This window comes from Chiloscyllium plagiosum, unplaced genomic scaffold, assembly GCF_037043375.1.
Source record: "Chiloscyllium plagiosum isolate Xiang-an unplaced genomic scaffold, Cpla_swu_hap1 HiC_scaffold_11, whole genome shotgun sequence".
Classification (NCBI taxonomy): Eukaryota; Metazoa; Chordata; class Chondrichthyes; order Orectolobiformes; family Hemiscylliidae; genus Chiloscyllium; species Chiloscyllium plagiosum.
Window position 1 is genome coordinate 51,246,186 of NW_028270149.1, and position 25,509 is coordinate 51,271,694.

Consider the following 25,509-nt stretch of genomic DNA (forward strand, 5'->3'; position numbering starts at 1 on the left):
TATGAACATCAAGAGATGGTGATTAGATTCAGTCTTGTTTGACATGGTCAATATCTGACACTTCTGTGGTGTGAATGTTACCTGCTACTTAACAGCCTAAGCCTGATGTTGTCCAGGTCTTGCTGAACACTGAGATGATGGACTGCCGCAGCATCCATGCAATCGTGAATGATGCTGAACATTGTTGAGGAAGTGACAGCATAGTAGTAATGTCACTAGCTTAGTAATCCAGAACCCCAAACTCAAATATTCTGGGGAAATGAGTTCAAAACCTATCATGGCAGATAGTGAAACAAATCTGAAATGAAAACTAATGAAATAGTGACCAAGATAATTGTTGTAAAAGTCAATCTGGTTTGCTAATATCTCTTAGGGAAGCTGTTTCTTAACAGCTCTGATATGGCTTGTACTATTATACTCATTCTCAAATCTACATAAAAAGTGACTTCCTGTAGGAGATGGGTGTTAGAATTTCACTGATTCTTAAAGAACATTCTCTATGATACAATTCAAAATGCTGAACATTAAGGATAAGCTCATACAAATGTAGACATTCAAAGGGATATTTTAGAATACATGGGATAACTACATTCCAAAGAATAAGAAAAATTCCAAGGATGGATCTACCATCTATGATCATCATGAAAAATGTTCAAGACAGTATCAAACAAAGAAGAAGCATATAATCATGCAAAGACAGGTGGCAGTTCAGAGGATTAGACAGAATAAAAAACACCAAAGAATAATCAAAAAATGAAGAGGAGGAGGAAAACTTAAGAGTTCAAGACAAAACATTTATGTACAGAGTACAAAGCTCTGGATAATTTTGTATCCCAGAAACACTGGCCAAAGAACAGAAATTTCATTTCCTAAATGACAGGACGATTTGAATGCTAAACCCAATTCAATGTTCCAGCCTCAGTTTATGAAGGGTGTTAAAATGTATAGATGCCATGCAGCTTCTCTCATTTGCATGGTTCTCTATATTATGTGCAGATATTGTGAGACAATTTGAGTGATATCAGTAATCAGACCACAACTGGTGGTACAATGTACGAATGGAAATAAAGTAATTCTATAAAAAAAGAGATTGCTTTGTTCTGAAGTAGAATACTTTGGATGCTGGAAAAATGAAATAAACAGAAAAGGCTGGAAATACTTAGCAGGATAGGCATTACGTATGGAATGAAAAACGGGGTAGATACTTTAGGTTGATCTTCCTTAAGCAGAACTGGGAAAAGTCAGAAACTTATTAGGTTTTCGGCAATTGAAAGGGAGCAAGTGTGGGAAGAATAACCTAACACAAGGTCTGTATTATACAAGTCGTTCAATGTGAATTAGCTAAAACATGATTGAGGAATTGTGGACATTTTTGGATAACACAAACTTTCTACTGAATGGCTACAGTGATCTTCTATTAGTGATCTTCTACAGCATAATTTTCTATAGTTGTTTTCCATTGCGAGATTTTCTATAGTGCAAGGTTGCACAGGAACACAAGTGTCACGTTATAGCAGAGCGACCTATAATAAGCAACACCTTCATTTTCAAAGGCACCTTGCCTTGCAAGTGCAAAAAAATGCAATCCTCAATCCAAGCTGATGAAAATTTATTGACCAGAACTGTTAACTGGTTTTCCACAGATGCTGATTGATGTTAGTAGTTCAAAATGTTTCTTTAGTTTTACCACTTCTGAATTCTGCATGACAAAATAACAAGAATCCTTTTATTTTTAAATCAAATAGTGGCTTTTAATGAGTCCAGGAGCAAGTCTGATAATGCCAGACAGCAACACCGGCAAAATCAATTTATAAACCATATAGATAAAATAAAAGAAGACGTTTTTATGGGTCACATGCATTTAGAAACTTACTACAAACATTAGCAACATTGTAGAAAGGGCTGCTAATGCTCCTACAAGATTTGCAGCTACGCACTTACATCTCTTCTGCTAAGGCATAAAGAAGGTAAGAAATCATTCTCCATCCGATCCATCACTCGAACAATATCTTCAAACACCTTCTTGTATCTCTGCTCATCTACAATTTTCACCTAGAGCAGAATGGAAGAGGTTAACCTGGTACTTCTTGTGGATTTTTTTTTAAAAAACTAGATATATTCTACTTGCTTTTTGTATTTATAACATTTTAAAACATTTGTATACATTACAGCACAGGCATTTCAGCCACCAAGCCTTCGCCAATTCCTAACTGTTATTTTGATCCAATACTTATTGCCCATGTGCGGTTTATTTCTCTCTGTTCGTCTCCCATCCATTAGCCTAACAAGATATGTCTTAAACGTTGCTAATGTGCCTGCTTCCTTCGGCTTCACTAGCAGTGCATTCCAGTACCACCCACCACCCTTTGTGTGAAAACGTTTCCCCACATCATCTACCCTATCTATGCCTCTCATAATTTTGTAGATCTCTATCAGATCGCATGTCAACCTCCGCCCATCCAGTAAAAACAATCCAAGTTTAGCCAACTTCTCCTCATAACTAAAACCCTTTAGGAATGAATTAGGTGTAGGGAAATGGGTACTGGTTGGTGGGACACTGTAGTCTGGGTAATATTTTTGGGCAAGTTTCTTAGAATAGCATGTTCCAATTAGCAATGCTGTACTAGACATGGTATTGTGCAACAAGATAGGATTAAAGATTCCATAGCAAAGGCACCCCAAAGTAGCAGCAAATATAATATAACTTTTTTACATTTAACTTGAAGAGAAATATGCTTCAAGCCTGGTCCTATGAAAACTTAAATAAGGGTGATGATGAGGGAATGAAAGCAGAGCTGGCTAAAATGAATTGGCATATTAGGTTAAAGGATGGGCATTCCTTGAAGCAGACATTCAAAGAGATATTTCATAATACATAGAATAGATACATTCCAAGGAATAAGAAAAATTCCAAGGGCAGATCGACCTACTGTGGTTAAAAGAAATATTCAAGATATAAAGATTTGGATGCGAATATTGGAAGTATAGTTAGTAAGTTTGCAGATGACACCAAAATTGGAGGTGTAGTGGACAGTGAAGGAGGTTACCTCGGAGTACAATGGGATCTTGATCAGATGGGCCAATGGGCAGAGGAGCGGCAGATGCAGTTTAATCAAGATCAATGTGAGGTGCTGCATTTTGGAAAGCCAAATCAGGACAGGACTTATACAATTAGTGGTAAGGTCTTGGAGACTATTGCTGAACAAAGAGACCTTGGTGTGCAGGTTCACTGTTCATTGAAAGTGGAGTCTCAGGTGGGTAGGATAGTGAAGAATTCTGGATTAGTGGTGCTGGAAGAGCACAGCAGTTCAGGCAGCATCCAAAGAGCAGCAAAATCGACGTTTCGAGCAAAAGCCCTTCATCAGGAATAAAGGCAGAGAGCCTGAAGCGTGGAGAGATAAGCTAGGGAAGGTTGGGGGTGGGGAGAAAGTAGCATAGAGTACAATAGGTGAGTGGGGGAGGGGACGAAGGTGATAGGTTAGGGAGGAGAGGGTGGAGTGGATAGGTGGAAAAGGAGTTAGGAAGGTAGGACAAGTCAAGTCTGGACAGGTCATGGAGACAGTGCTGAGCTGGAACTAGGGTGAGGTGGGGGAAGGGGAAATGAGGAAACTGTTGAAGTCCACATTGATGCCCTGGGGTTGAAGTGTTCCGAGGCAGATGATGAGGCGTTCTTCCTCCAGGCGTCTGATGGTGAGGGAGCAGCAGTGAAGGAGGCCCAGGACCTCCATGTCCTCGGCAGAGTGGGAGGGAGAGTTGAAATGTTGGGCCATGGGACGGTGTGGTTGATTGGTGCGGGTGTCCCAGAGATGTTCCTTAAAGCACGCTGCTAGGAGGCGCCCAGTCTCCCCAATGTAGAGACCGCATCGGGAGCAACGGATACAATAAATGATATTAGTGGATGTGCAGGTAAAACTTTGATGGATGTGGAAGCCTCCTTTAGGGCCTTGGATAGAGGTGAGGGAGGAGGAGTTCTTCCGTAATTACACCAGCACCACTCCCCTCTTCCTTCGCTACATTCATGACTGCATTGGTACCACCTCGTACTCCCGCGAGGAGGTTGAGCAATTCATCAACTTCACCAACACATTCCACCCTGACCTTAAATTTACCTGGACCATCTCTGACACCTCCCTCCCCTTCCTGGACCTCTCCATCTCAATTAATGACGACAGATTTGACACTGACATTTTTTTTACAAACCCAACGACTCCCACAGCTACTTGGATTACACCTCTTCCCACCCTACCTCTTGCAAAAATGCCATCCCTTATTCCCAATTCCTCCGCCTCCACCGTATCTGCTCCCAGGAGGACCAGTTCCACCACAGAACACACCAGATGGCCTCCTTTAGAGGCCACAATTTCCCTTCCCACGTAGTTAAAGATGCCCTCCAACGCATCTCGTCCACATCCCGCACCTCCGCCCTCAGACCCCACCCCTCTAACCGTAACAAGGACAGAACGCCCCTGGTGATCACCTTCCACCCTACCAACCTTCGCATAAGCCAAATTATCCACCGACATTTCCGCCACCTCCAAATGGACCCCACCCCCAGGGATATATTTCCCTCCCCACCCCTTTCCACCTTCCGCAAAGACTGTTCCCTCCGTGACTACCTGGTCAGGTCCACGTCCCTCTACAACACACCCTCCCATCCTGGCACCTTCCCCTGCCACTGCAGGAACTGTAAAACCTGCGCCCACACCTCCTCCCTCACCTCTATCCAAGGCCCTAAAGGAGGCTTCCACATCCATCAAAGTTTTACCTGCACATCCACTGATATCATTTGTTGTATCCGTTGCTCCCGATGCGGTCTCCTCTACATTACTAGGAGGTGCCCAGTCTCCCCAGAGTGCTTTAGGGAACATCTCCGGGACACCCGCACCAATCAACCACACCGCCCCATGGCCCAACATTTCAACACCCCCTCCCACTCTGCCGAGGACATGGAGGTCCTGGGCCTCCTTCACTGCCGCTCCCTCACCATCAGACGCCTGGAGGAAGAACGCCTCATCTTCTGCCTCGGAACACTTCAACCCCAGGGCATCAATGTGGACTTCAACAGTTTCCTCATTTCCCCTTCCCCCACCTCACCCTAGTTCCAAACTTCCAGCTCAGCACTGTCCCCATGACTTGTCCTACCTGCCTATCTCCTTTTCCATCTATCCACTCCACCCTCTCCTCCCTGACCTAATCACCTTCATCCCCTCCCCACTCACCTATTGTATTCTATGCTACTTTCTCCCCAGATGAAGGGCTTTGCCCGAAACGTCGATTTCGAAGCTCCTTGGATGCTGCCTGAACTGCTGTGTTCTTCCAGCACCACTAATCCAGAATACTTTCTCCCCACCCCCACCCTCCTCTAGCTTATCTCCCCACGCTTCCGGCTCTCTGCCTTTATTCCTGATGAAGGGCTTTTGTCCGAAACGTTGATTTTGCTGCTCCTTGGATGCTGCCTGAACTGCTGTGCTCTTCCAGCACCACTAATCCAAAATCTGGTTTCCAGTATCTGCAGTCATTGTTTTTACCAGGATGGTGAAGAAGGCATTTCGAATACTTTCCTTTATTGGTCAGAGCATTGAGTGAAAGGGTTGGGAAGTCATGTTGCAGCTGTATAGGACATTGGTTAGGCCACTTATGAGATATTGTCTGCAATTCTGGTCTCCCTCCTCCAGGAAGAATGTTGTGAAACTTGAAAGGGTTCAGAAAAGATTCACAAAGATGTTGCCAGGGTTTGAGCTATAGGGAGAGGCTGAACAGGCTGGGGCTGTTTTCCCTGGAGAGTCAGGGGCTGAGGGGTGGCCTTATACAGGTTTATAAAATTGTGAGGGGCATGGATAGGGTAAATAGGCAAGCTCTTTTTCCTGGGATGGGGGAGTCCAGAACTAGAGGGCATAGGTATAGGGTGAGACGGACAAGATTGAAAAGGGATGTAAGGAGTAACTTTTTCACACAGAGGCTGGTGTGTGTATGGAATAAGCTGCAAGAAGTGGTGGAGGCTGGTACAATTACAATATTTAAAAGGCATCTGAATGGATACATAAATAGGAAGTATTTAGAAGGATATTGACCAAATGCTGGCAAATGGGACTAGATTTGTTTAGAATACCTGGTGAACTGAAGGGGCTGTTTCCATGCTGTATGACTCTAAAAAAGGCACATAAATAGACAAAGACAGGTGGCACTTCCATGGAATGAACAGAAGGAAAAAAACGAAGAACAATCAAAAAATTAATAAAGGATAAAAAAAATGTTCAAGACAAACCTAGCCAGAAAGGAAACTGGAGGATTAACGATGGAACAGAGGAAAAGGATTGGATAGGTATCTTGCATTGGTTTTCACTATACAAGTAACATCTGAGAAACAGCTAAATGATAGGAAATGGAAGGGTAGGAGGAATTTAGAAGTACTGCATTAGATATTTTGAGTCAGTCTTCACGAGGCAGAATACAAGTGGCATTCTCAGAAATAAGTGTAAATCAGAAATTGAAAGTTAATGTTCCTCTGTAAAATTACCTGGGAAGTGGCATAACAAATTGTTGGCACTGCAGTCTAGTATGTGCCCTGGTCCTAACAGATCTCTTTTCCTCAGGTGTTCAAAGAAGTTGCTAGGGAGACCGTGAGACTGTTGGTGTATTGGTTTTAACTTTCTAAACACTTTTGATTTGGGCAAGGATCCATTAGAATTAAACATAGCAAATATAACTCCTTTAATTCAAAAAAAGAATACAGCAGGCATGAAACTACATCTGTCAAAGGGAAGGTGCTAGAAGCAATTATTAAAGAAGTTATGTTCAAAATCATCAGGCAAAGCCAACATTGTTTCTTGGATTTTACATTTTGTTAAAGGGAGAGAAGGATGGGTCTATAATAACAGGAGGAATTTAAGTTAAGGGACGGATCAGTCAAGGTCCAATGTCAAACACTTAAGGGGGTATATTTCAGAAAGCATTGAATAGACATATTCCAACAAGTAAAAAACTTCTGAAGGACCCGCATCCTTCGTTAACTAAAAAAAGTCAAACATAGTTTCAACTCAAAAATACAATCGTGCAAAGACAGATAGTAGGTAAGGAAATTGCACAGAATATACAAACAGCAAGAATGACTATTAGGTTAATAAGGAGGGAAAATTAAAATATGAGAGAAAAATCAGCTTAAAAACAGCTAGAAAAAATGTTCCTTCAGATATTTAGGAAAAAATTTAAAGCAAATATTAGTCCTAAAAAAATGACTATTAGTAATTAATATTAGGAATTAGTGACAAACCATAAACAAATGGTAGATGAACTGAACAGATATTTTTCATTGGAAAATTCTGAAATATCAACTCATTCAAGAATTAAAAGGGATGCCCATGTCGTACGCTCCCCATATTTTAAAAAATTGACATGCGAGACTTTTAAAATACTTGTTGCAGCTCTTATTACATACAAGTTGGTTAAGCACAGGAAATTTCTTAGCATTGGACTGTCGAAAGATATAGCTAACTAGATCACCATTGTGGAATTTCACAACTGTCATCATGTGCACATGTTAAAAAGCATCAAAACAAAGAGAATGCAGATTCTCCATTTCCAAGTCTGTCTCAATACTAGAAGAGACATTTCGACATACATTGCGCCTACAGAGGTGATAATTATTCATTTCCCAGAATAAACACAGAACTGCAGATGCTAGAAATCTGAGCAAAAAGCAGAGTGTTGGAGGAACACAGCGAGTGGCAGCATCGGCAGAGAGGAAACAGATTTAATGTTTTGAGCTCAGAGACCCTATGTCAGTTCTGTATTGCCAGCATGGTTTCTGTATCCATTTCTTATGATGTATTCAACTGATTTGACCAGGGAGGTGGAAACTCCTTCATTAAAACAAACAGCTCATTAACAGCCTCCCACTATCCGTTACAGGGTAGTGTTAAGAGATGTAAAGCAGCCAAAACTCACCAGCCAATGAGCAAGGGCATCGCAAAAAGACTGGTGACAGAATGGGTTCAGTCCAACCCAACAGAAACTAAACTGGGGAAATTGATACTCTAAAAGCCCTGCTTGTAACAATCCAAAAGACAGTAGAAACGGTGTTGAAACCCCACAAGTACCTGAAACTGATAGACCCCAGGTTCAGGAACCAGAAAAGGTGCCGGAACAAGAACAGCAGAGTTTGAAAGAGTCAAAGTGTGGCTAGCGTAGTCTTTTTGCTCAGAGGTAAACTGAGATGCAAAGTTCTCAAAACAAGGCAGGAAAATGTAAATGAGAAGCAGGCATACCTTTGTTTGTTGAGCCCAAAGTTTGGCAAGCAGAAACTGCCTTGCCAACTTTAGAGGGGGTTCAGGGAAGTTCTCAAATAGATAAGGTCAGAAGTCACATGACACCAGGATATAGTTCAACACGTTTACTTGAAATCACAAGCTTCCAGATGAAGTGAAGAGAATCACACAGACAGAATTTATAGACACACAGAGCAAAGGATCGTACAAACTGTGTGAGTGAAGTGTCGACAGGCTAAATAACAAGACTCTGCAGGTGATCAAAAATGTCAGACGGTGTGAGTAACCACCTGCAGAGACTTGTTATTTAGCCTGTCGACTTTCCACTCACACCGTTTAGAGTCACAAAGTCATAGGGATGTACAGAACGGAAAAAGGCCTTTGGTCCAACTCGTCCAAGCCGACCAGATATCCGAAAATAATCTAGTCCCATTTGCCACCACTTTGCCCATATCCTTCTACACCCTTCTATTTATATACCCATCCAGATGCCTTTTAAATGTTGTAATTGTACCAGCCTCCCCTGCTCCCTCTGGTAGCAGATTTCATACACTTACCTCTGCATGAAAAAGTTGCCCCTTAGGTCCCTTTTAATTTTTTCCCCCTCTCACATTAAACCTATGCCTACTCATTCTGGACTCCTCCACCCAAGGGAAAAGACTTTGTCTATTTACCCTATCCATGCCCCTCATGATTTTATCAACCACTATAAGGCTCAGTCTCTGATACTCCAGGGAAAACAGCCCCAGCCTATTCAGCCTCTCCCTGTAACTCAAATACTCCAACCCTGACAACATCCTTGTAAATCTTTTCTAACCCTTTCAAGTTTCACAAATTCCTTCCCATAGGAGGGAAACCAGAACTGCACACAATATTTGAACCAACTTATACCCAATGCTTTGACCAATAAATGAAAGCATATCAAATAACTTCTTCACTATCCTATCTACCTGCAACACCACTTTCAAGGAACTATGAACCAGCACTCCAAGGTCTCTTTGTTCAGCAACACTCCCTAGGACCTTACCATTAAATGTATAAGTCCTGCTCTGATTCACCTTTCCAAAATGCAGCATCTATCTCCCATTTATCTAAATTAAACTTCATCTGCCACTCCTCAGCCCATTGGTCCATCTAATCAAAATCTCGTTGTAATCTGAGGTAATCTTCTTCGCTGTCCACTACACCTCCGATTTTGGTGTCATCGGCAAACTATGCCTCTTATGTTCACATCCAAATCATTTATATAAATAATGAAAAGTAGTGGACCCAGCACCAATCCTTGTGACATGCCACTGGTCACAGGCCTCCAGTCTGAAAGGTAACCCTCCACCACCACCTTCTGTCTTCTACCTTCAAGCCAGTTCTGTTTCCAAATGGCTAGTTCTCCCTGTATTCCATGAGATCTAACCTTGCTAACCAGTGTCCCATGAAGAACCTTCTCAAACGCCTTACTGAAGTCCATATAAATCATGTCTACCGCTCTGCCCTCATCAATCAGCTTTGTTACTTCTTGAAAAAACTCAATCAAATTCGTGAGACATGATTTCCCACGCACAAAGCCATGTTGACTATCCCTAATCAGTCCTTGCCTTTCCAAATACATGTAATTCCTGTCCCTCAGCACTCCCTTCAAAAACATGCCCACCACCAATGTCAGGCTCACCAGTCAACAGTTTCCTGGCTTTTCCTTACCACCTTTCTTAAATAGTGGCAACCATGTCAGCCAACCTCCAGTTTTCCGGCACCTCACGTGTAACTATCAATGATACAAATATCTCAGCAAAGGGCCCAGCAATCACTTCCCTAGCTTCCCACACAGTCCTATGGTACATCAGATCAGGTCCTGAGGATTTATCTACTTTTGTGTGTTTTAACATATCCAACACCTCCTCCTCTGTAATATGGACATTTTTCATTATTTCACCATTTACTTCCCCACATTCTATGTCTTCCATGTCCTTCTCCGAAGTAAACAATGATGCAAAATATTTGTTTAGTATCTCCCCCATCTCCTATGGTACCACACATAGGCTGCCTTGCTGATCTTTGAGGGGTCATATTCTCTCCTTAGTTACTCTTTTGTCCTTAATATATTTATAAAATTCCTTTGGATTCTCCTTAACTCTATGTGCCAAAGCTATCTCATGTCCCCTGTTTGCTCTCCTGATTTCCCTCTTACGTATACTCCTACTGCCTTTATACTCTAAGGATTTGCTTGATCTCTGCTGTTTATACCCAAGATGTGTTTCCTTCTTTCCCTTAACCAAAATCTCCATTTCTCTAATCATCCAGCATTCCCTACATCTACCAGCCTTTCCTTTCACCGTAACAGTAATATACTGTCTCTGGACTCTTGTTATCTCATTTTTGACTGCTTCCCATTTTCCCAACTGTCTCTTTACCTGCAAAGATCTGAACCCAATCAACTGTTGAAAGTTCTTGCCTAATTCCATCAAAATTGGCCTTCCTCCAATTTAGAATTTGAACTTTTAGATCTGATCTATCCTTTTCTATCACTATTTTAAAACTAATGGAATTATAGTTGCTGGCCCCAAAGTGCTCCTCCACTGACACCTCAGTCACCTGCCCTGCCTTATTTCCCAATAGTAGGTCAAGTTTTGCATCTTCTCTAGTAGGTACATCCACATACTGAATCAGAAAATTTTCTTGTACACACTTAAATTCTTCTCCATTTAAATCCTTAACACTATGGCAGTCCCAGTCTATGTCTGGCAAGTTAAAATCCCCTAACATAACCACCCTACTATTCTTACAGATAACGGAGATCTCCTTACAAATCTGTTTCTCAATTTCCTGCTGACTATTAGGTGGTCTATAATACAATCCCAATAAGGTGATCATCCCTTTCCTATTTCTCAGTTCGCATCAAATAACTTCCTTGAATGTATTCCCAGGAATATCCTCCATAAGTACAGCAGTAATACTATCCCTTATTAAAAATGCTACTCCCCCTCCTCTCTTGCCCCCATTTCTATCCTTCCTGTAGCATTTGTATCCTGGAACATTACGCTGCCAGTCGTGCCCATCCCTGAGCCATATTTCTGTAATTGCTATGATATCCCACTCCCATGTTCCTAACCATGCCCTGAGTTCACCTGCCTTCCCTGTTAGGCCTCTTGCATTGAAATAAATGCAGTTTTATTTATCAGTCCTACCTTGTTCTCTGCTTTGTTCCTGCCTGCCCGTCTGACTTGTTCCTTTTCCCAACTGTACTAGTCTCAGATTGATCTCTGTCCTCACAATTTCTCTGGATCCCCCCCGCAACTAGTTAAAATCCTCCTGAGCAGCTTTAGCAAATCTCTTTTCCAGTATATTAGTCCCCTTCCAATTCAGGTGCAATCAGTCCTTCTCGAACAGGCCATTTCTAGCCCAAAAGCGATTCCAATGATCCAAAAACGTGAAACCGTTTCCCCTGCACCAGCTCCTCAGCCATGCATTCATCTGCTCTATCCTCCTGTTCCTACCCTCACTAGCTTGTAGCACCAGAAGTAATCCAGATATTATTACCTTCGAGGACCTCCTTTTAAAATTCCTGCCTAACTTTCTCTCTTCTCCCTTCAGAATCTCATCCTTTACCCTTCCTATATCATTAGGTCCAATGCGTACAATGACCTTCTGCTAGTCCCTCTCCCCTTTCAGAACATTCTGCACCGTCTCAGAGATATTCTTTGTATGATCTTTTGATCACTCTGCTTATAAATTGTGTGTCTGTGTACTTCTCTTCACTGCATCCGACGAAGGAGCAGTGCTTCGAAAGCTTATGATTTCAAATAGACTTGTTGGGACTATAACCTGGTGTCATGTGACTTCTGACGTTGTTCACTCGAGTCTAACAATGGCACCTCCACATCATCTCAAATATACAGCCAGATAGCGTTGGAGATGTGATAACCAAATGAAGACCCAAAGGGTACTGTAGCAGGAACCGAACAGCCACTTCCTAATGTAGTAGGAGAGATAAATTCAGGACTCCCAGTTAGCACTGCTGCCTCACAGCGCCAGAGACCTGGGTTCAATTCCTGCCTCAGGTGACTGTGTGAAGTTTGCACATTCTCCCTGTGTCTGCGTGGGTTTCCTCTGGGTGCTCCGGTTTCCTCCCACAATCCAAAAATGTGCAGGTTAGGTGAATTGGCCATGCTAAATTCCACTTAGTGTTAGATGCAGGGGTAAACATAGGGGAATGGGTCTGGGTGGGTGCGCTTTGGCGGGTCGGTGTGGACTTGTTGGGCCAAAGGGCCTGTTTCCACACTAAGTAGTCTAATCTAAAAAAAAAGCTCAGTCACATCTGTGATTGCCACAAGGGAAATGCAAGTGCAGGTAAGATAGAATTAAGCAGACTCCTCGTTGGATCAGGCTCTAAACTTCAGAATTATTATCGTGCAGGGAGAATTCATGGAGAGAGAGAGAATACACTGGCTTTCTCTGTGAGGGGGGATGTGAGGGTTTGAACAAATGATAGAATAATTGAATCATAAACTGAAAGTACAATAAGTAAATAACTGCTTGGCCTGCAGAATGTATGATTAGTTCTTAGAGCAATGAAACCTTCCCCTCTCAGTTGCAGTCTGCAAGAGAATACTGGGTAATGGGGCACTAGATAGCCAGGATTTTACTGTGGTAGGAATATACTTATTCTGAAACATCTCTTTAGATGTCTGTGTGTCTCTACTGATATATCCCCTACCCTAGTGTAACCCTACTATTTAGAAAAGGTAGAGAGAAAACAGGAAATTATAGATCGGTTAGCCTAGCGTCAGTGGTAGGGAAAATGCTAGAATCCATTGTAAAAAATTTAATAGCAGAGAACAAGGAAAACAGTGGCAGGACTGGACAAAATCAGCATGGATTTACGAAAGGGAAATCATGCTTGCGTATTCTACTGGAATTTTGAGAGAATGTACCTAATAGAGTTGATAAGGGGAGCTGGCAGAGATGGTTTACTTGGACTTTCAGAAGGCTTTTGCCAAGGCAAAATTAGCATTTAAAATTGAAGCACATTGGACTGGGGATAGTATACTGACACAGACAAAGAACTGGTTGGCAGAGGATATAGACATCCTTCAGTGTGATTTGGACAAACTGAATAAGTGGACAAATGCAAAGCACATGCAATATAATATGGATAAATGTGGTAGCATTTGGTAGCAAAAACAGGAATGCAATTATCTGAATGGTGATAGACTGAGGAAGGAAGTACAACAAGACCTGGATGTCCTCGTACACCAGTTACTTAATGTAAGCGTGCAAGTGCAGGTGGTGAAGCAGGCAAATGGTATGTTGCCCTTCTTAGCAAGAGGATACAAGTGCAGGAGCAGGGATTGACAGTGTGGTGCTGGAAAAGCACAGCAGGTCAGGCAGCATCCGAGGAGCAGGAGAATTGACGTTTTTAGCATAAGCCTTCATCAGGAAAGGCTTATGCCCGAAAAGTCGATTCTCCTGCTCCTCGTATGCTGCCTGACTTGCTGTGCTTTTGCAGCACCACACTCTTGGCTCTGATCTCCAGTACCTGCAGTCCTCACTTTCTCCAGCAGGAGCAGGGATGTCTTGTTATAATTGTATAGGACCGTGGTAAGACAACACCTGGAGTATTGTGCGCCGTTTTGGTTTCCTTAACGGACGATGGATGTTTTGGCTATGGAAGGGATACAAAAAAGGTTTAACAGACTGGCCCTGTCATCCTAGGAATCAATGTAGGAAGAGACTGAATTGGTTAAGACTATATTCACTGAAGTTTAGAAGAATGAGGAAAGATCAAGTTAAAAAACCTAAAAATTCTAACAGCTCTAGACAGAGCAAACACAGGAAGGGTGTTCCTGATGACCGAGGAGTCCAGCCAAGATGTCATTATTTAATGACATGGGATAGACCATTGAGAACGGAGAGGAGACATTTCTTCACCCAGAGAGTGGTGAGCTTGTGGAATTATCCATCACAGAAAGGGACTGAGGTCAAAACACTGAATATTTTCAATAACGAATTAGAAATACTTATTAGGGTGAAAGAGATCAAAGAGCATGGGGAGGAAGTGGGAACATGGTACTGAGTTGCATGACCATATTGATTGATAGAGCAGGCTCAAAAAGGCCGAACAGCCAACTTCAGCTTCTATTTTCTATGTTTCTATGCATCACAGATTTGACCAGCTTTGTTCTGGGCCGAGTTGACACCGGTGGTTGACACTGCGATTTTTACTCCATTTGGTGAAAAATAAAAATACATACAATACACACCCCAATATCCAAGAGTGAACTGACAGGCTTGTGATCACTGGTTCGAAGCTCCATGTGACTTCGATAACTTCTCTGATGAACACTTTCACCTCTCCAGAGCACGCGATCACACCATGCTGGGACACGGCACTTGCCACTGCCATGGAGAAACAATCAGCTTGTTACTTCAATACAATAAACCTTGAGGTATATTACATAGCATAAACAAACAGGAACTATTTCTAGTCGGCAAAAGTATCCGAACCTAGAGAAATTATTCCAGACACAGGCCTATTTCACAGTTTACTGGAGTTGCTCGCATCAAACAAAGACTTCTCATTTGGAGCCAAGCTGTGGGAGTGGGTAAATGTCTGAAAAGAATTGGGAGGCTACAGGAGAGCAGGAAACACGAAAGTGCCAATTTTCCTGCGGTGCCCAGCAAGCATAGCTTACAAAGGAAATTAGGATAACCTTACAACTTGCATTCTCAGACAAACGTGTTAGCCAATTTTTCTTATTCTTCAAGAGAGGTGAAAGTGAAATACCAAAACAGCGGAATAGCTGTAATTGCCATTAATTAGCTGGCAGCATATATTTGATCATGGAGAGCAAAACAGTTGTGTTTTGAATTACTTAAGATCCTTCTTTAGAATTCAAGATAGAAATATGATGGGTTTCATGCCTTTGAAAGGGGTGGAGGATGGGTAAAAGAGGGTAGAGAGAGAACAAATTGGAAGGACTGGAATAGGGTACAAGGCAGAAGAGTTTAAGTAATGAAGACGTCGTGGCATAAAAAGCAAACATTAATGGTTGAAGTGATTAAAACCTTTGTCCGGAGTGAGTGTGGATGATAGCTAATGTATAGATCTGAAAATATAAACTAAACAGACCAGCACATGGTAAAAACAATCAAAATGGGGGACAGAGGTCACAGATCAAATTGTTAAAAATCAGTATTGAGTCAACAAGGTTGTAAAATGGTAAATAGGAAGATGAGGTGCGGCTCCTTAGGCTTGCACTAAACTTCACTGGAACACAGCAGCAGGCCAAGGACAAAAATGCAAATTAGTAAAGTGGGGAATTAAGATGGCAAGCAGCTAAAAGCTCAGGGTCACGCTTGACTGAATGCAACATACCAAAGTGATCACCTGATCTGGATTTGTTCCAAGCAATGTTAAAAAGATTGCATTGTGAGAAGTGAATATAGTATCGCAAATTGAAAGCTGTGTAAGTAGAGCACTGCTCCACTTGCAGAGTGTATGGTGGATGTTGGGGAGAGAGGACGTAAGAGTGCATGTGTACATCTCCTACTTTGCCTAATAACGTGCCCTGACAAAGGACAAAGTGTTGGGTTAATTGAGAAGTTATTGAAATGGCAGAGAATGATCCATTGAACTTGAAGGCTAGTGAGGTTTTCAATTCATATTTGAGTCATTGAGTCATACAGCACAGAAACAGACCTTCCAGACCAACTCCTCTATGCCAATCAGGTTTCCCAAACACTGAAACTAGTCTCATTTGCCTATGTTTGGTCCATATCCCTCTTTCCAATTCATGTACCTGTCCAAATACCTTTTAAGTGTCCAAGTATCTGCATTGACCACTTCCTCTGGTAGTTCATTCCATATACACCCTCTGTGTGAAAAAGCTTTGCCTCAGGATCTTTCCCTCTGACCTTAAACCTATGCCCTCTAGTTTTGAATTTCCCTACCCTAGGGAAAAGGCGTTTGCTATTCCCCTTACGACTTTGTAAAACCTTTAGGAGGTCACCTCTCAATCTCCTATGCTCCATGAAAAAAAAACAGCTTTTCCCACCTCTCCCTATTACTCAAACCCTCCAGTCCTGGTAACATTCTTTTAAGCCTTTTCTCCACCCATTCCAATTTAATAGTATAATTCTTAAAGCAGAGTGACCAGAACTGTAAGCAGTACTCCAAAAAGTGGCCTCACCAACATCCTGTGAAACCTCAACATGACGTCTCAACTCCAATACTCAAAGCTCTGACCAATGAAGACAAGCATGCCAAATGCCTTCTTCACCACCTTGTCCACCTGTGACAGCACTTTCAAGGAACTGTGTACCTGTACCCCTACACCTCTCTCTGTTCATCAATACGCGCCAGAGCCCTACCATTAATTGTTTAAGTCCCGTCCTGGTTTGTCTTAGAATTCAAACCTTGCATTTATCCAAATTAAACTCCATCTGCCACTTCTCAGCCCATTGACCCAACTGTTTCTCTCTTACCATACAGGTGTTACAAAATCAATTATTTTCAGCAATTTTGGATTTGATTTCAGATTTTCAGTATCTGCAATCTTTTGCTTTTATCTTAAAATGTTCTTTTTTCCCCCCCAATTGAGGCAAGTGAATGGAAAACATTCAGGGTTCACAATACAGTCAAGGTTGAAAAGTAGAAAAGCTAAAATAAAATCAGATAACAGCAATGAGGTGATGCTAAGCCAGGATCATAAAATGAAATCTATCAACAAACACTGACTTGGATCCCATTTACCACCCACCCCTGAGGAAAATAACAGGGAATGACATCACCACAGGAAATGATGTCACCAACCCAAGGAAACCTAAACACATCAATAGAAAATGGGCCATGCCACCAGTGCTTCATCTGGAGGCTCACTGATGATGTTACGTAGTATGGTGACTAAACATCTGAAAACTAACCTTCCAGCTCAGCCAGCAAACCTACATCCAGTAAAAGGCTTTGTAACTATTTTAATTTCATCTTCCAGTTAATTAAAATTGGATTACTCTGTCAGTGGATTAGACTACTACTGAAGTATTTCAAGGAAAGTTCAACTAAAAATTTAAGTGGGTACTCTAAAATACTGCAAGGTTATACTGCTTCCCAGAAGATTTTCTTTTTTTTCTGCAATCCGCAAATAAAATTAAAAGGAGGCTCGAGCAAGACAATTCAAACTGATATTGTATACAATTTCCTGAACTGTACCCAAAATAGAAACAGTTTGTTACAATGTTTCATCGGTTCCATCATAAAATCTACAAATGATGACAAAAACTTAAACAACCTGTTCACAAGATATTTCCTAAGATACCATTGTTAACAACTTGAACAAATCTGTCATGACTACTTACCTGGAGTCCCAACGATCAGATTTGGTGTCATACTTATAAGTTGGTCTGAAATGAATTTCTCCCTCATTGAAGTCTGCAAATGCTTTCTTAGTTTTGCGTTGGATATTTAACTAAAAAATACAAAAAGTGTCATAAGTAATTATTAAATAAATTTAATCAAATTATGCTCTTAATCCAAGTTAAAGTGCAGGTACACTGATGGAATTGGATATCAAACTGCCAATGATTTTTATGTAAAAACATACAAACGCACATCAACAGTACTACAAACTACAAAGCAGTAAAGATACACTAACCTGATGCATATTACTAACAGGACATACTTTAAGAACTGCTATAGCTTTTTAGATATTCAAGGGAACAAGTAAAATCACAATTTACAAAAATATACAATTGGTCAATATCAACAAGCAATGTCCTCTACAAAATACTGATAGTACACTGGCAAACTTAATGCTCCCCAACACTTCAAAGTTTTTCCTAAATCACATTCTATAATTTGACTTAAAATAGACCAGCTCATAATTGTTCTCATAACTAAATGCACAATAAAATTAAGCACATGTACTAAAAACTCAAGTAGCATAACAATAAACAAAAATTTAACATTAGGTATTTTTCACATAAAACAATATAAGTTACGAGGCACATTCACACATTTTTCCCATGCTGATCACACAAAACAATAGCTGTTCATCTTTCAAAATTCTGCATATCTGTTCTTTTATAAGAAGGGTCCTCACCGGCCAGCCTTTATTAGCCATCCCTAATTACTGACCACCATCTTCTCAAAGGCAATTAAGGATGGTCAGTAAAGTTGGCCTAGCCAGCGACACCCGCATCCCTATACTCCACAAGTGGAGTTTAAAAATAAAAACAAGTTGCAGGTATAGCTTGGATATAGTCAAGCCAGTCTATTATATTAATTATTAGTCGCAAAACATGTGTGGCATTTAAGTAAAACAATATAAACAAGTTAGCAGTACGAAACAAAATTGGCACATTTTAAAATACTTATAATTACAGTTCTAGTGATTATACAGAAGCTATTTATGGCACTATTTTCACAATTCTCAGGAGCTGAGCAAAGATAGTATAGAATCAGCAAGTTTTAACTTTCCCTACTTGGTCATATTCCAAAAGTTTCTTCAAATCTTGCTTTTCTATCAATGCCTTCACTTCACTGGCATCTGGGAGACAGAGTCTGTAATTCAGATCCCCGAGCCAAATAACAACACTGTGACAAGAAACAGACATAATGAGAAAGGTTAGAAAATTTGAAAAAAGTGGAGGAAATGCATTACAGCAAAGTCCAGCTTTTTGTTGGGGATATATTCCTGGAGAACCTTGCAAATTATGAAATTGCAAAGAGCAAACATATATTAGGATAGAAATCAATTGGATACATTGAAACTTTTGACATCTACTGCACAGCACGTGTTAAATTCAATTAAAACATCTTTGAAATTTCTTTTTAAACTAGTGGAATAGTATAATAAATTGAGGAGTATATAAAACTTGTTAGACCTTAATCTTTGGGCACTTTGATAGAAGGTATCTAAATGATGTTAGTGGAGGGATATGTAAAATTTTTGTTTAACTGCACAAAGTAATTTTATACCTGTCTTCAAAGGAACAGTGGTTATATAGAAACTGTACAATACAGTGCAAAGTAAGTTATGAGAAATAGCTAAGAGCGCAATTTTTCCAGATAGCAAAATATTGCTGCTTTTCAACTTGACCTATGGAACTCGAATTACTTGGTTTACATTTGCAGTTCACACTAGCCAATGACTATTACAACAAACAGTTCTACATTTCTAACGTTTGGAGTATTTCTTCACATTTTTTCTGCATTAAGTACTTGGCCAAATGGCTGAGGACCTAACTACCTGCTTTCAATCGACCTCTACTGTCATGATTTTAGAAAATGCACGAAAAATAATTTGCACTATTTTACAACAGAAATTGCAGAGTTATATTTTTTGATTATATATTGTATATTATCAGAAGTGCACACCTAAATACTAAGTGTTTATTGTTCATTTGCCAGATGATTTGTTAAATCCAGTAAGTTCACAGTAAGTCCAAATTTACTTATGGAAGTTGGCTTGTTGGATTAAGCGCAAATAAAAACTATACTGCAAGTTGCCAGAATTGTGATGCAGTATCACTTTTCCAAATGCCTGCCAAATTGCCTAGTTTCAAATAAAAGATTAGAGGGCACAGATGTTTTAGCGAATTTCACCTTTGCAGTTTGGGTTCAAATTTAAAATGATAAAAGTAAAATCCCTTGTATTCTATTCATAAGAGTCCTAAATATAATTTGTTTTGACATTCTTATTCCAGTAAACCAAGATGAACTACAGCAGGAAATATTGTACTATTCAGCAAAATCAGAGAGACTAGTGCAAGACATACAGTGAGCCAAGAGAAAACTTTTTGTTTAATGACACACAATGTTGGGAGAAAGGAAGAGCTGTACAAAGAACAAGAACATTAGAGCACAGCAACAGGCTCTTTGGCCCTCCAAGCCTGTGGTCATCCAGAGCCTGCATGTAAATCTGCCGCCTATTTTCTAAGGATCTGTATCCCTTTGCTCCCTGCCCATTCATGTATCTGTCTAGTTACATCTTAAATGACACTATCGTTCCTGTTCCTACCACCTCCGCTGGCAATGCATTCCAGGCACCCATGACCCTGTGCGTGAAGAACCTTCCACACGTGTCCCTTAAACGTTTCCCCTCTCACTCTGAACTCATGACCCTGAGTAATTGAATCCTCCACTCTGGAAAAAAGGTTCTTGCTATCCACCCGGTCTACACCTCTCATGATTTTGTCGGCCTCAATCAGCTACCCCCCCAACCTTCTTCTTTCCAAAGAAAATAATCTACTCAACCTCTCCTCATAGTGAGCACCCTCCACACCAGGCAACATCCTGGTGAACCTCCTCTGCACCCTCTCCAAAGCATCCACATCCTTTTGGTAATGTGGTGACCAGAATTGTACACAGTATTCCAAATGTGGCTGAACCAAAGTCTTATACAACTGTAACATGACCTGCCAACTTTTGTACTCAATACCCATCTGACGAAGGAAAGCATGCTGTATGCTTTCTTGACCACACTACTGACCTGCGTTGCCACCTCCAGGGAACAATGGACCTGAACACCCAGATCTCTCTGTACATCAATGTTCCCTAGGACTTTTCCATCTACTGTACAGTTCGGTCTTGAAATGGATCTTCCAAAATACATCACCTTGCATTTGTCTGGATTGAACTCCATCTGCTATTTTTTCGCCCAACTCTCCAATCTATCTATGTTCTACTGTATTCTCTGATAGTCTCCTTCACTATCTGCTACTCCACCAATCTTAGTGTTATCTGCAAACTTGCTAATGAGGCAACCCACACCTGCATCCAAATCATTTATCACAAACAACAGTGGTCCCAGCACAGATCCCTGTGGAACACCACAGATAATAGATCTCCATTTTGAGAAGCTCCCTTCCACTACTACTCTGTCTCCTGTTGCCCAACCAGTTCTCTATCCATCTGGCTAGAACACCCTGGACTCCATGCGACTTCAGCTTCCTCATCAGACTACCAAGGTTGCCTTACTGAATTCCACGTATATGTCATCTACATTCCTTCCCTCAATAAATCAACTTTGTCACCTCTTCAAAGAATTCTATTAAGATTGTAAGACATGACTTTCCCTGCATAAAACCATGCTGCCTATCACAGATATGCCCATTGTCTTCCAAATGGGTATATGCCCTATCCCTCAGTATCTTCTCCAGTAGCCTTCCTAGCAATGACGTCAGGCTCACAGGGCTGTAATTACCATAGATTATACCTGCTATCTTTTTAAAAAAAGGGGACATTAGCAATTTTCCAGTTCCCTGGTACCTTACCCATAGTCATAGAGATGTACAGCGTGGAAACAGACCCTTCAGTCCAACCTGTCCATGCCGACCAGATATCCCAACCCAGTCTACTCCCACCTGTCAGCACCAGGCCCATATCCCTCCAAACCTTTCCTATTCATATACTTATCCAAATGCCTCATAAATGTTGCAATTATACCAGCCTCCACCACATCCTCTGGCAGCTCATTCCACACACGTACCACCCTCTGTGTGAAAATGTTGCCCTGTAGATCTCTTTTATATCTTTCCCCTCTCACCCTAAACTTATGACCTGTAGTTCTGGACTCCCCGATCCCAGGGAAAAGACTTTGCGTATTTACCCTAACCATACACCTCAATTTTGTAAACCACAAAAAGGTCACCCCTCAGGCTCCGACATTCCAGAGAAAACAGCCCCAGCCTGTTCAGCCTCTCCCTAGAGCTCAAATCTTCCAACCCTCGCAACATCCTTGTAAATGTTTTCTGAACCCTTTCAACTTTCACAGCATCTTTCCGATAGGAAGGAGATCAGAACTGCACACAATATTCCAACAGTGGCCTAACCAATGTCCTGTACAGCCAGAACATGACCTCCCAACTCCTGTACTCAATACTCTGACCAATAAAGGAAAGCATACCAAACGCCTTCTTCACTATCCTATCTACCTGCGACTCCACTTTCAATGAGCTATGAACCTGCACTCCAAGATCTCTTGGTTCAGCAACACTCCCGAGGACCTTTCCATTAAGTGTATAATTCCTGCTAAGATTCGCTTTCCCAAAATGCAGCATCTTGCATGTATCTGAATTAAATTCCATCTGCCACTTCTCAGCCCATTGGCCCATCTGGTCAAGATCCTGTTGTAATCTGAGGTAACCCTCTTCGCTGCCCACTACACCTCCAATTTTGGCGTCATCTGCAAACTTACTAACTGTACCTCTTATGCTCTCATCCAAATCATTTATGTAAATGAGCGGACCCAGCACTGATCCTTGTGGCACTCCACTAGTCAGAGGCCTCCAGTCTGAAAAACAACCCTCCACCACCACCCTCTGTCTTCTACCTTTGAGCCAGTTCTGTATCCAAATGGCTAGTTCTCCCTGTATTCAATGAGATCTAACCTTGCTAATCAGTCTCCCATGGGGAACCTTGTCGAACGCCTTACTGAAGTCCATATAGATCACATCCACCACTCTACCCTCATCAATCCTCTTTGTTACTTCCTCAAAAAAACTCATGTCCCCTTTTGCCCTCCTGATTTCCCTCTTAAGTATACTCTTCTAAAGATTCACTCGATCTATCCGGTCCATACCTTACATATGATTCCTTCTTTTTCTTAACCAAACCCTCAATTTCTTTAGTCACCAAGCATTCCCTATACCTACCAGCCTATCCTTCACTCTCACAGGAATATATGTTCTCCGGATTCTCGTTATCCCATTTCTGAAGGCTTCCCATTTTCCAGCCATCCCTTTACCTGCGAACATCTGCCCCCAGTCAGCTTTCGAAAGTTCTTGCCTAATACCGTCAAAACTGGCCTTTCTCCAATTTAGAACTTCAACTTTTAGATCTGGTCTATCCTTTTCCATCATTATTTTAAATCTAATAGAATTATGGTCGCAGGCCCCAAAATGCTCCCCTGCTGACACCTCAGTCACCTGCCCTGCCTTATTTCCCTGCCTTATTTCCCAAGAGGAGGTCAGGTTTTGCACCTTCTCTAGTAGGTACATCCACATACTGAACCAGAAAATTGTCTTGTACACACTTAACAAATTCCTCTCCATCTAAACCCTTAACATTATGACAGTCCCAGTCTATGTTTGGAAAGTTAAAATCCCCGACCATAACCACCCTATTTTTCTTATAGATAGCTGAGATCTCCTTCCAAGTTTGTTTCTCAATTTCCCTCTGACTATTGGGGGGTTTATAATACAATCCCAATAAGGTTATCATCCCTTTCTTATTTCTCAGTTCCACCCAAATAACTTCCCTGAATGTATTTCCAGGAATATCTACCCTCAGCACAGCTGTAATGCTATCCCTTATAAAAAATGCCACTCCCCCTCCTCTCTTGCCTCCCTTTCTATCCTTCCAGTAGCATTTGTATCCTGGAACATTAAGCTGCCAGTCCTGTCCATCCCTGAGCCATGTTTCTGTAATTGCTATGATATCCTAGTCCCATGTTCCTGGCCATGCCCTGAGTTTATCTGCCTTCCCTGTTAGGCACCTTACATTGAAATAAATGCAGTTTAATTTATTAGTCCTACCTTGTCCCTGCTTGCCCTGACTGTTTGACTCGCTTCTGTTCTCAAGTGTACCAGTCTCATTGACCTTGAGAAATCAAACATCTATCCCTAACCTCAACATGCACCTTGTCCCTCTCCTCGGTGAATATCGATGCAAAGTACTCATTAAGAATCTCACCCATTTTCTGACTCCACGCATATCTTTCCTCCTTTGGGTTTGAGTGGGTCAACCCTTTCCCTAGTTACCCTCTTGCTCATTATTTAAAAGGCTTTGGGGTTTTCCTTAACCCTGCTCACTCAGGATAACAAATTCCTCCTTTTAGACCTCTTAATTCCTCATTTCAGATTGGTCGTACAGTCCCAATATTCTTCCAAAGCTTTGTCTGACTTCAGTCGCCTCGACCTTATGTACGCATCCTTTTTCCTCTTCGCTAGTCTCACAACTTTACCTGTCATCCATGTACTGCATTCAAACATATTCTTGTATTATTCTGGACTCTGAATACTAGGTTCAGAAACTGGTGCTCTAACTGCAATAGAATCTTACTACCCAGTGCAAACATCCTCACTTTGTTAAGCTCAATATATGTACACTCTCAAAATAATGACCGTGCTTACACAAACATGGGGCTGAGGATCAGTTGTTCAACTCTGACCCCATGAGCAGTTATTTCTTAAGCACGTTTTCATACTCACTCATGTTTACTAATGCTTATAGATGGTTGATTCTGCTGAGCTACTTGGAAAATCATGCGTGCACAGATATCTTTGTAATCCTGATTTCGTCTCTCAAAGTCTTCCACATGAGCAGCTAGGTGAGAGTTCACTATGCAGAAACTTGTGTTGTGAAAGACAAACCGCACTGCCACTCCACCTTTATTACCCTGAGAACAGGAACACATGCACGTTACTTAGTCTTTTGGAATTCTGGTTCATTTCTGACAGAAATCTGTATATTTTATCGAGAAGGTAGATCTCATGTTATATTTTAACATAAGCACTTGGTAGTTTTTTTTTAAAAACAGACAGGTAGCACAAAAATAATTTGAAGTATTATGAATATTCTGATCGCACAACAGTAAACACTAGATCAATTATAATTGATGCAATTTGTCATAAGCCAAAGTTAGGTATAATTCTTTCCTAGGTCTAGATTTGTCAGAAAACCTTTGGATTCATCATTTATTAATGGCAGTGTCCCAACAATCTTAAACATATGGTTTTCTTTTATAATTAAACACCTTAAAATGATGATGTAAAATTATTTTGTCTCATGCTTTATACTAATATGAAAGGTGGTAAATATTTCCAGCAACCACTGAATTGTAGTAAACAAAAAACTGTAAATTCAGTATCTGTAAAATGAAAAATAATATTCTTCAGCGAGCTCAATAATTTTGTTCTTACCATCTTTCCCATGATTCCTGTCCCTACTGTCTCTGCTTCCACATCTCTTATGTACTTTTCATGCTCCTTTTTAACAAATATGATCATCATCATTCCAACTAAACGAATCAATTTAATCTAAAACATGGTAAAGGGGAAAAATAAGTGAGATACAAAATGTTATGAATGACAGGAAATGTACACAAATGGAGAAACAGTACATCTTGCAGTCTCAGTTCTGGAAGTGGGAAATTGGAGCCACATTTTTTTTAAAAATTATCCTTTTCTTATGTCCACCATTGTCATTAACACCAAAACTGTGAGAATTAGCAAATCCTCTGCTTTCAAACCT

At 41.0% G+C, this 25,509-nt stretch overlaps 1 protein-coding gene across 4 annotated transcripts in view; it reads right to left on the reverse strand.

The window, feature by feature from the left end:
• The window catches only part of ocrl (OCRL inositol polyphosphate-5-phosphatase), a 117,900-nt gene that overhangs the window by 35,430 nt on the left and 56,961 nt on the right, over positions 1–25,509 (reverse strand). For all 4 annotated transcript variants that reach the window (XM_087992051.1, XM_043704675.2, XM_043704674.2 and 1 more), the window contains 6 exons: positions 25,179–25,295; positions 24,468–24,655; positions 18,738–18,849; positions 17,613–17,722; positions 14,519–14,654; positions 1,942–2,052 (listed from right to left, as the gene is read on the reverse strand). In XM_087992051.1, the coding sequence (XP_087848177.1) occupies positions 1,942–2,052; positions 14,519–14,654; positions 17,613–17,722; positions 18,738–18,849; positions 24,468–24,655; positions 25,179–25,295 (774 nt within the window). The remainder of the gene's footprint in view (positions 1–1,941; positions 2,053–14,518; positions 14,655–17,612; positions 17,723–18,737; positions 18,850–24,467; positions 24,656–25,178; positions 25,296–25,509) is intronic.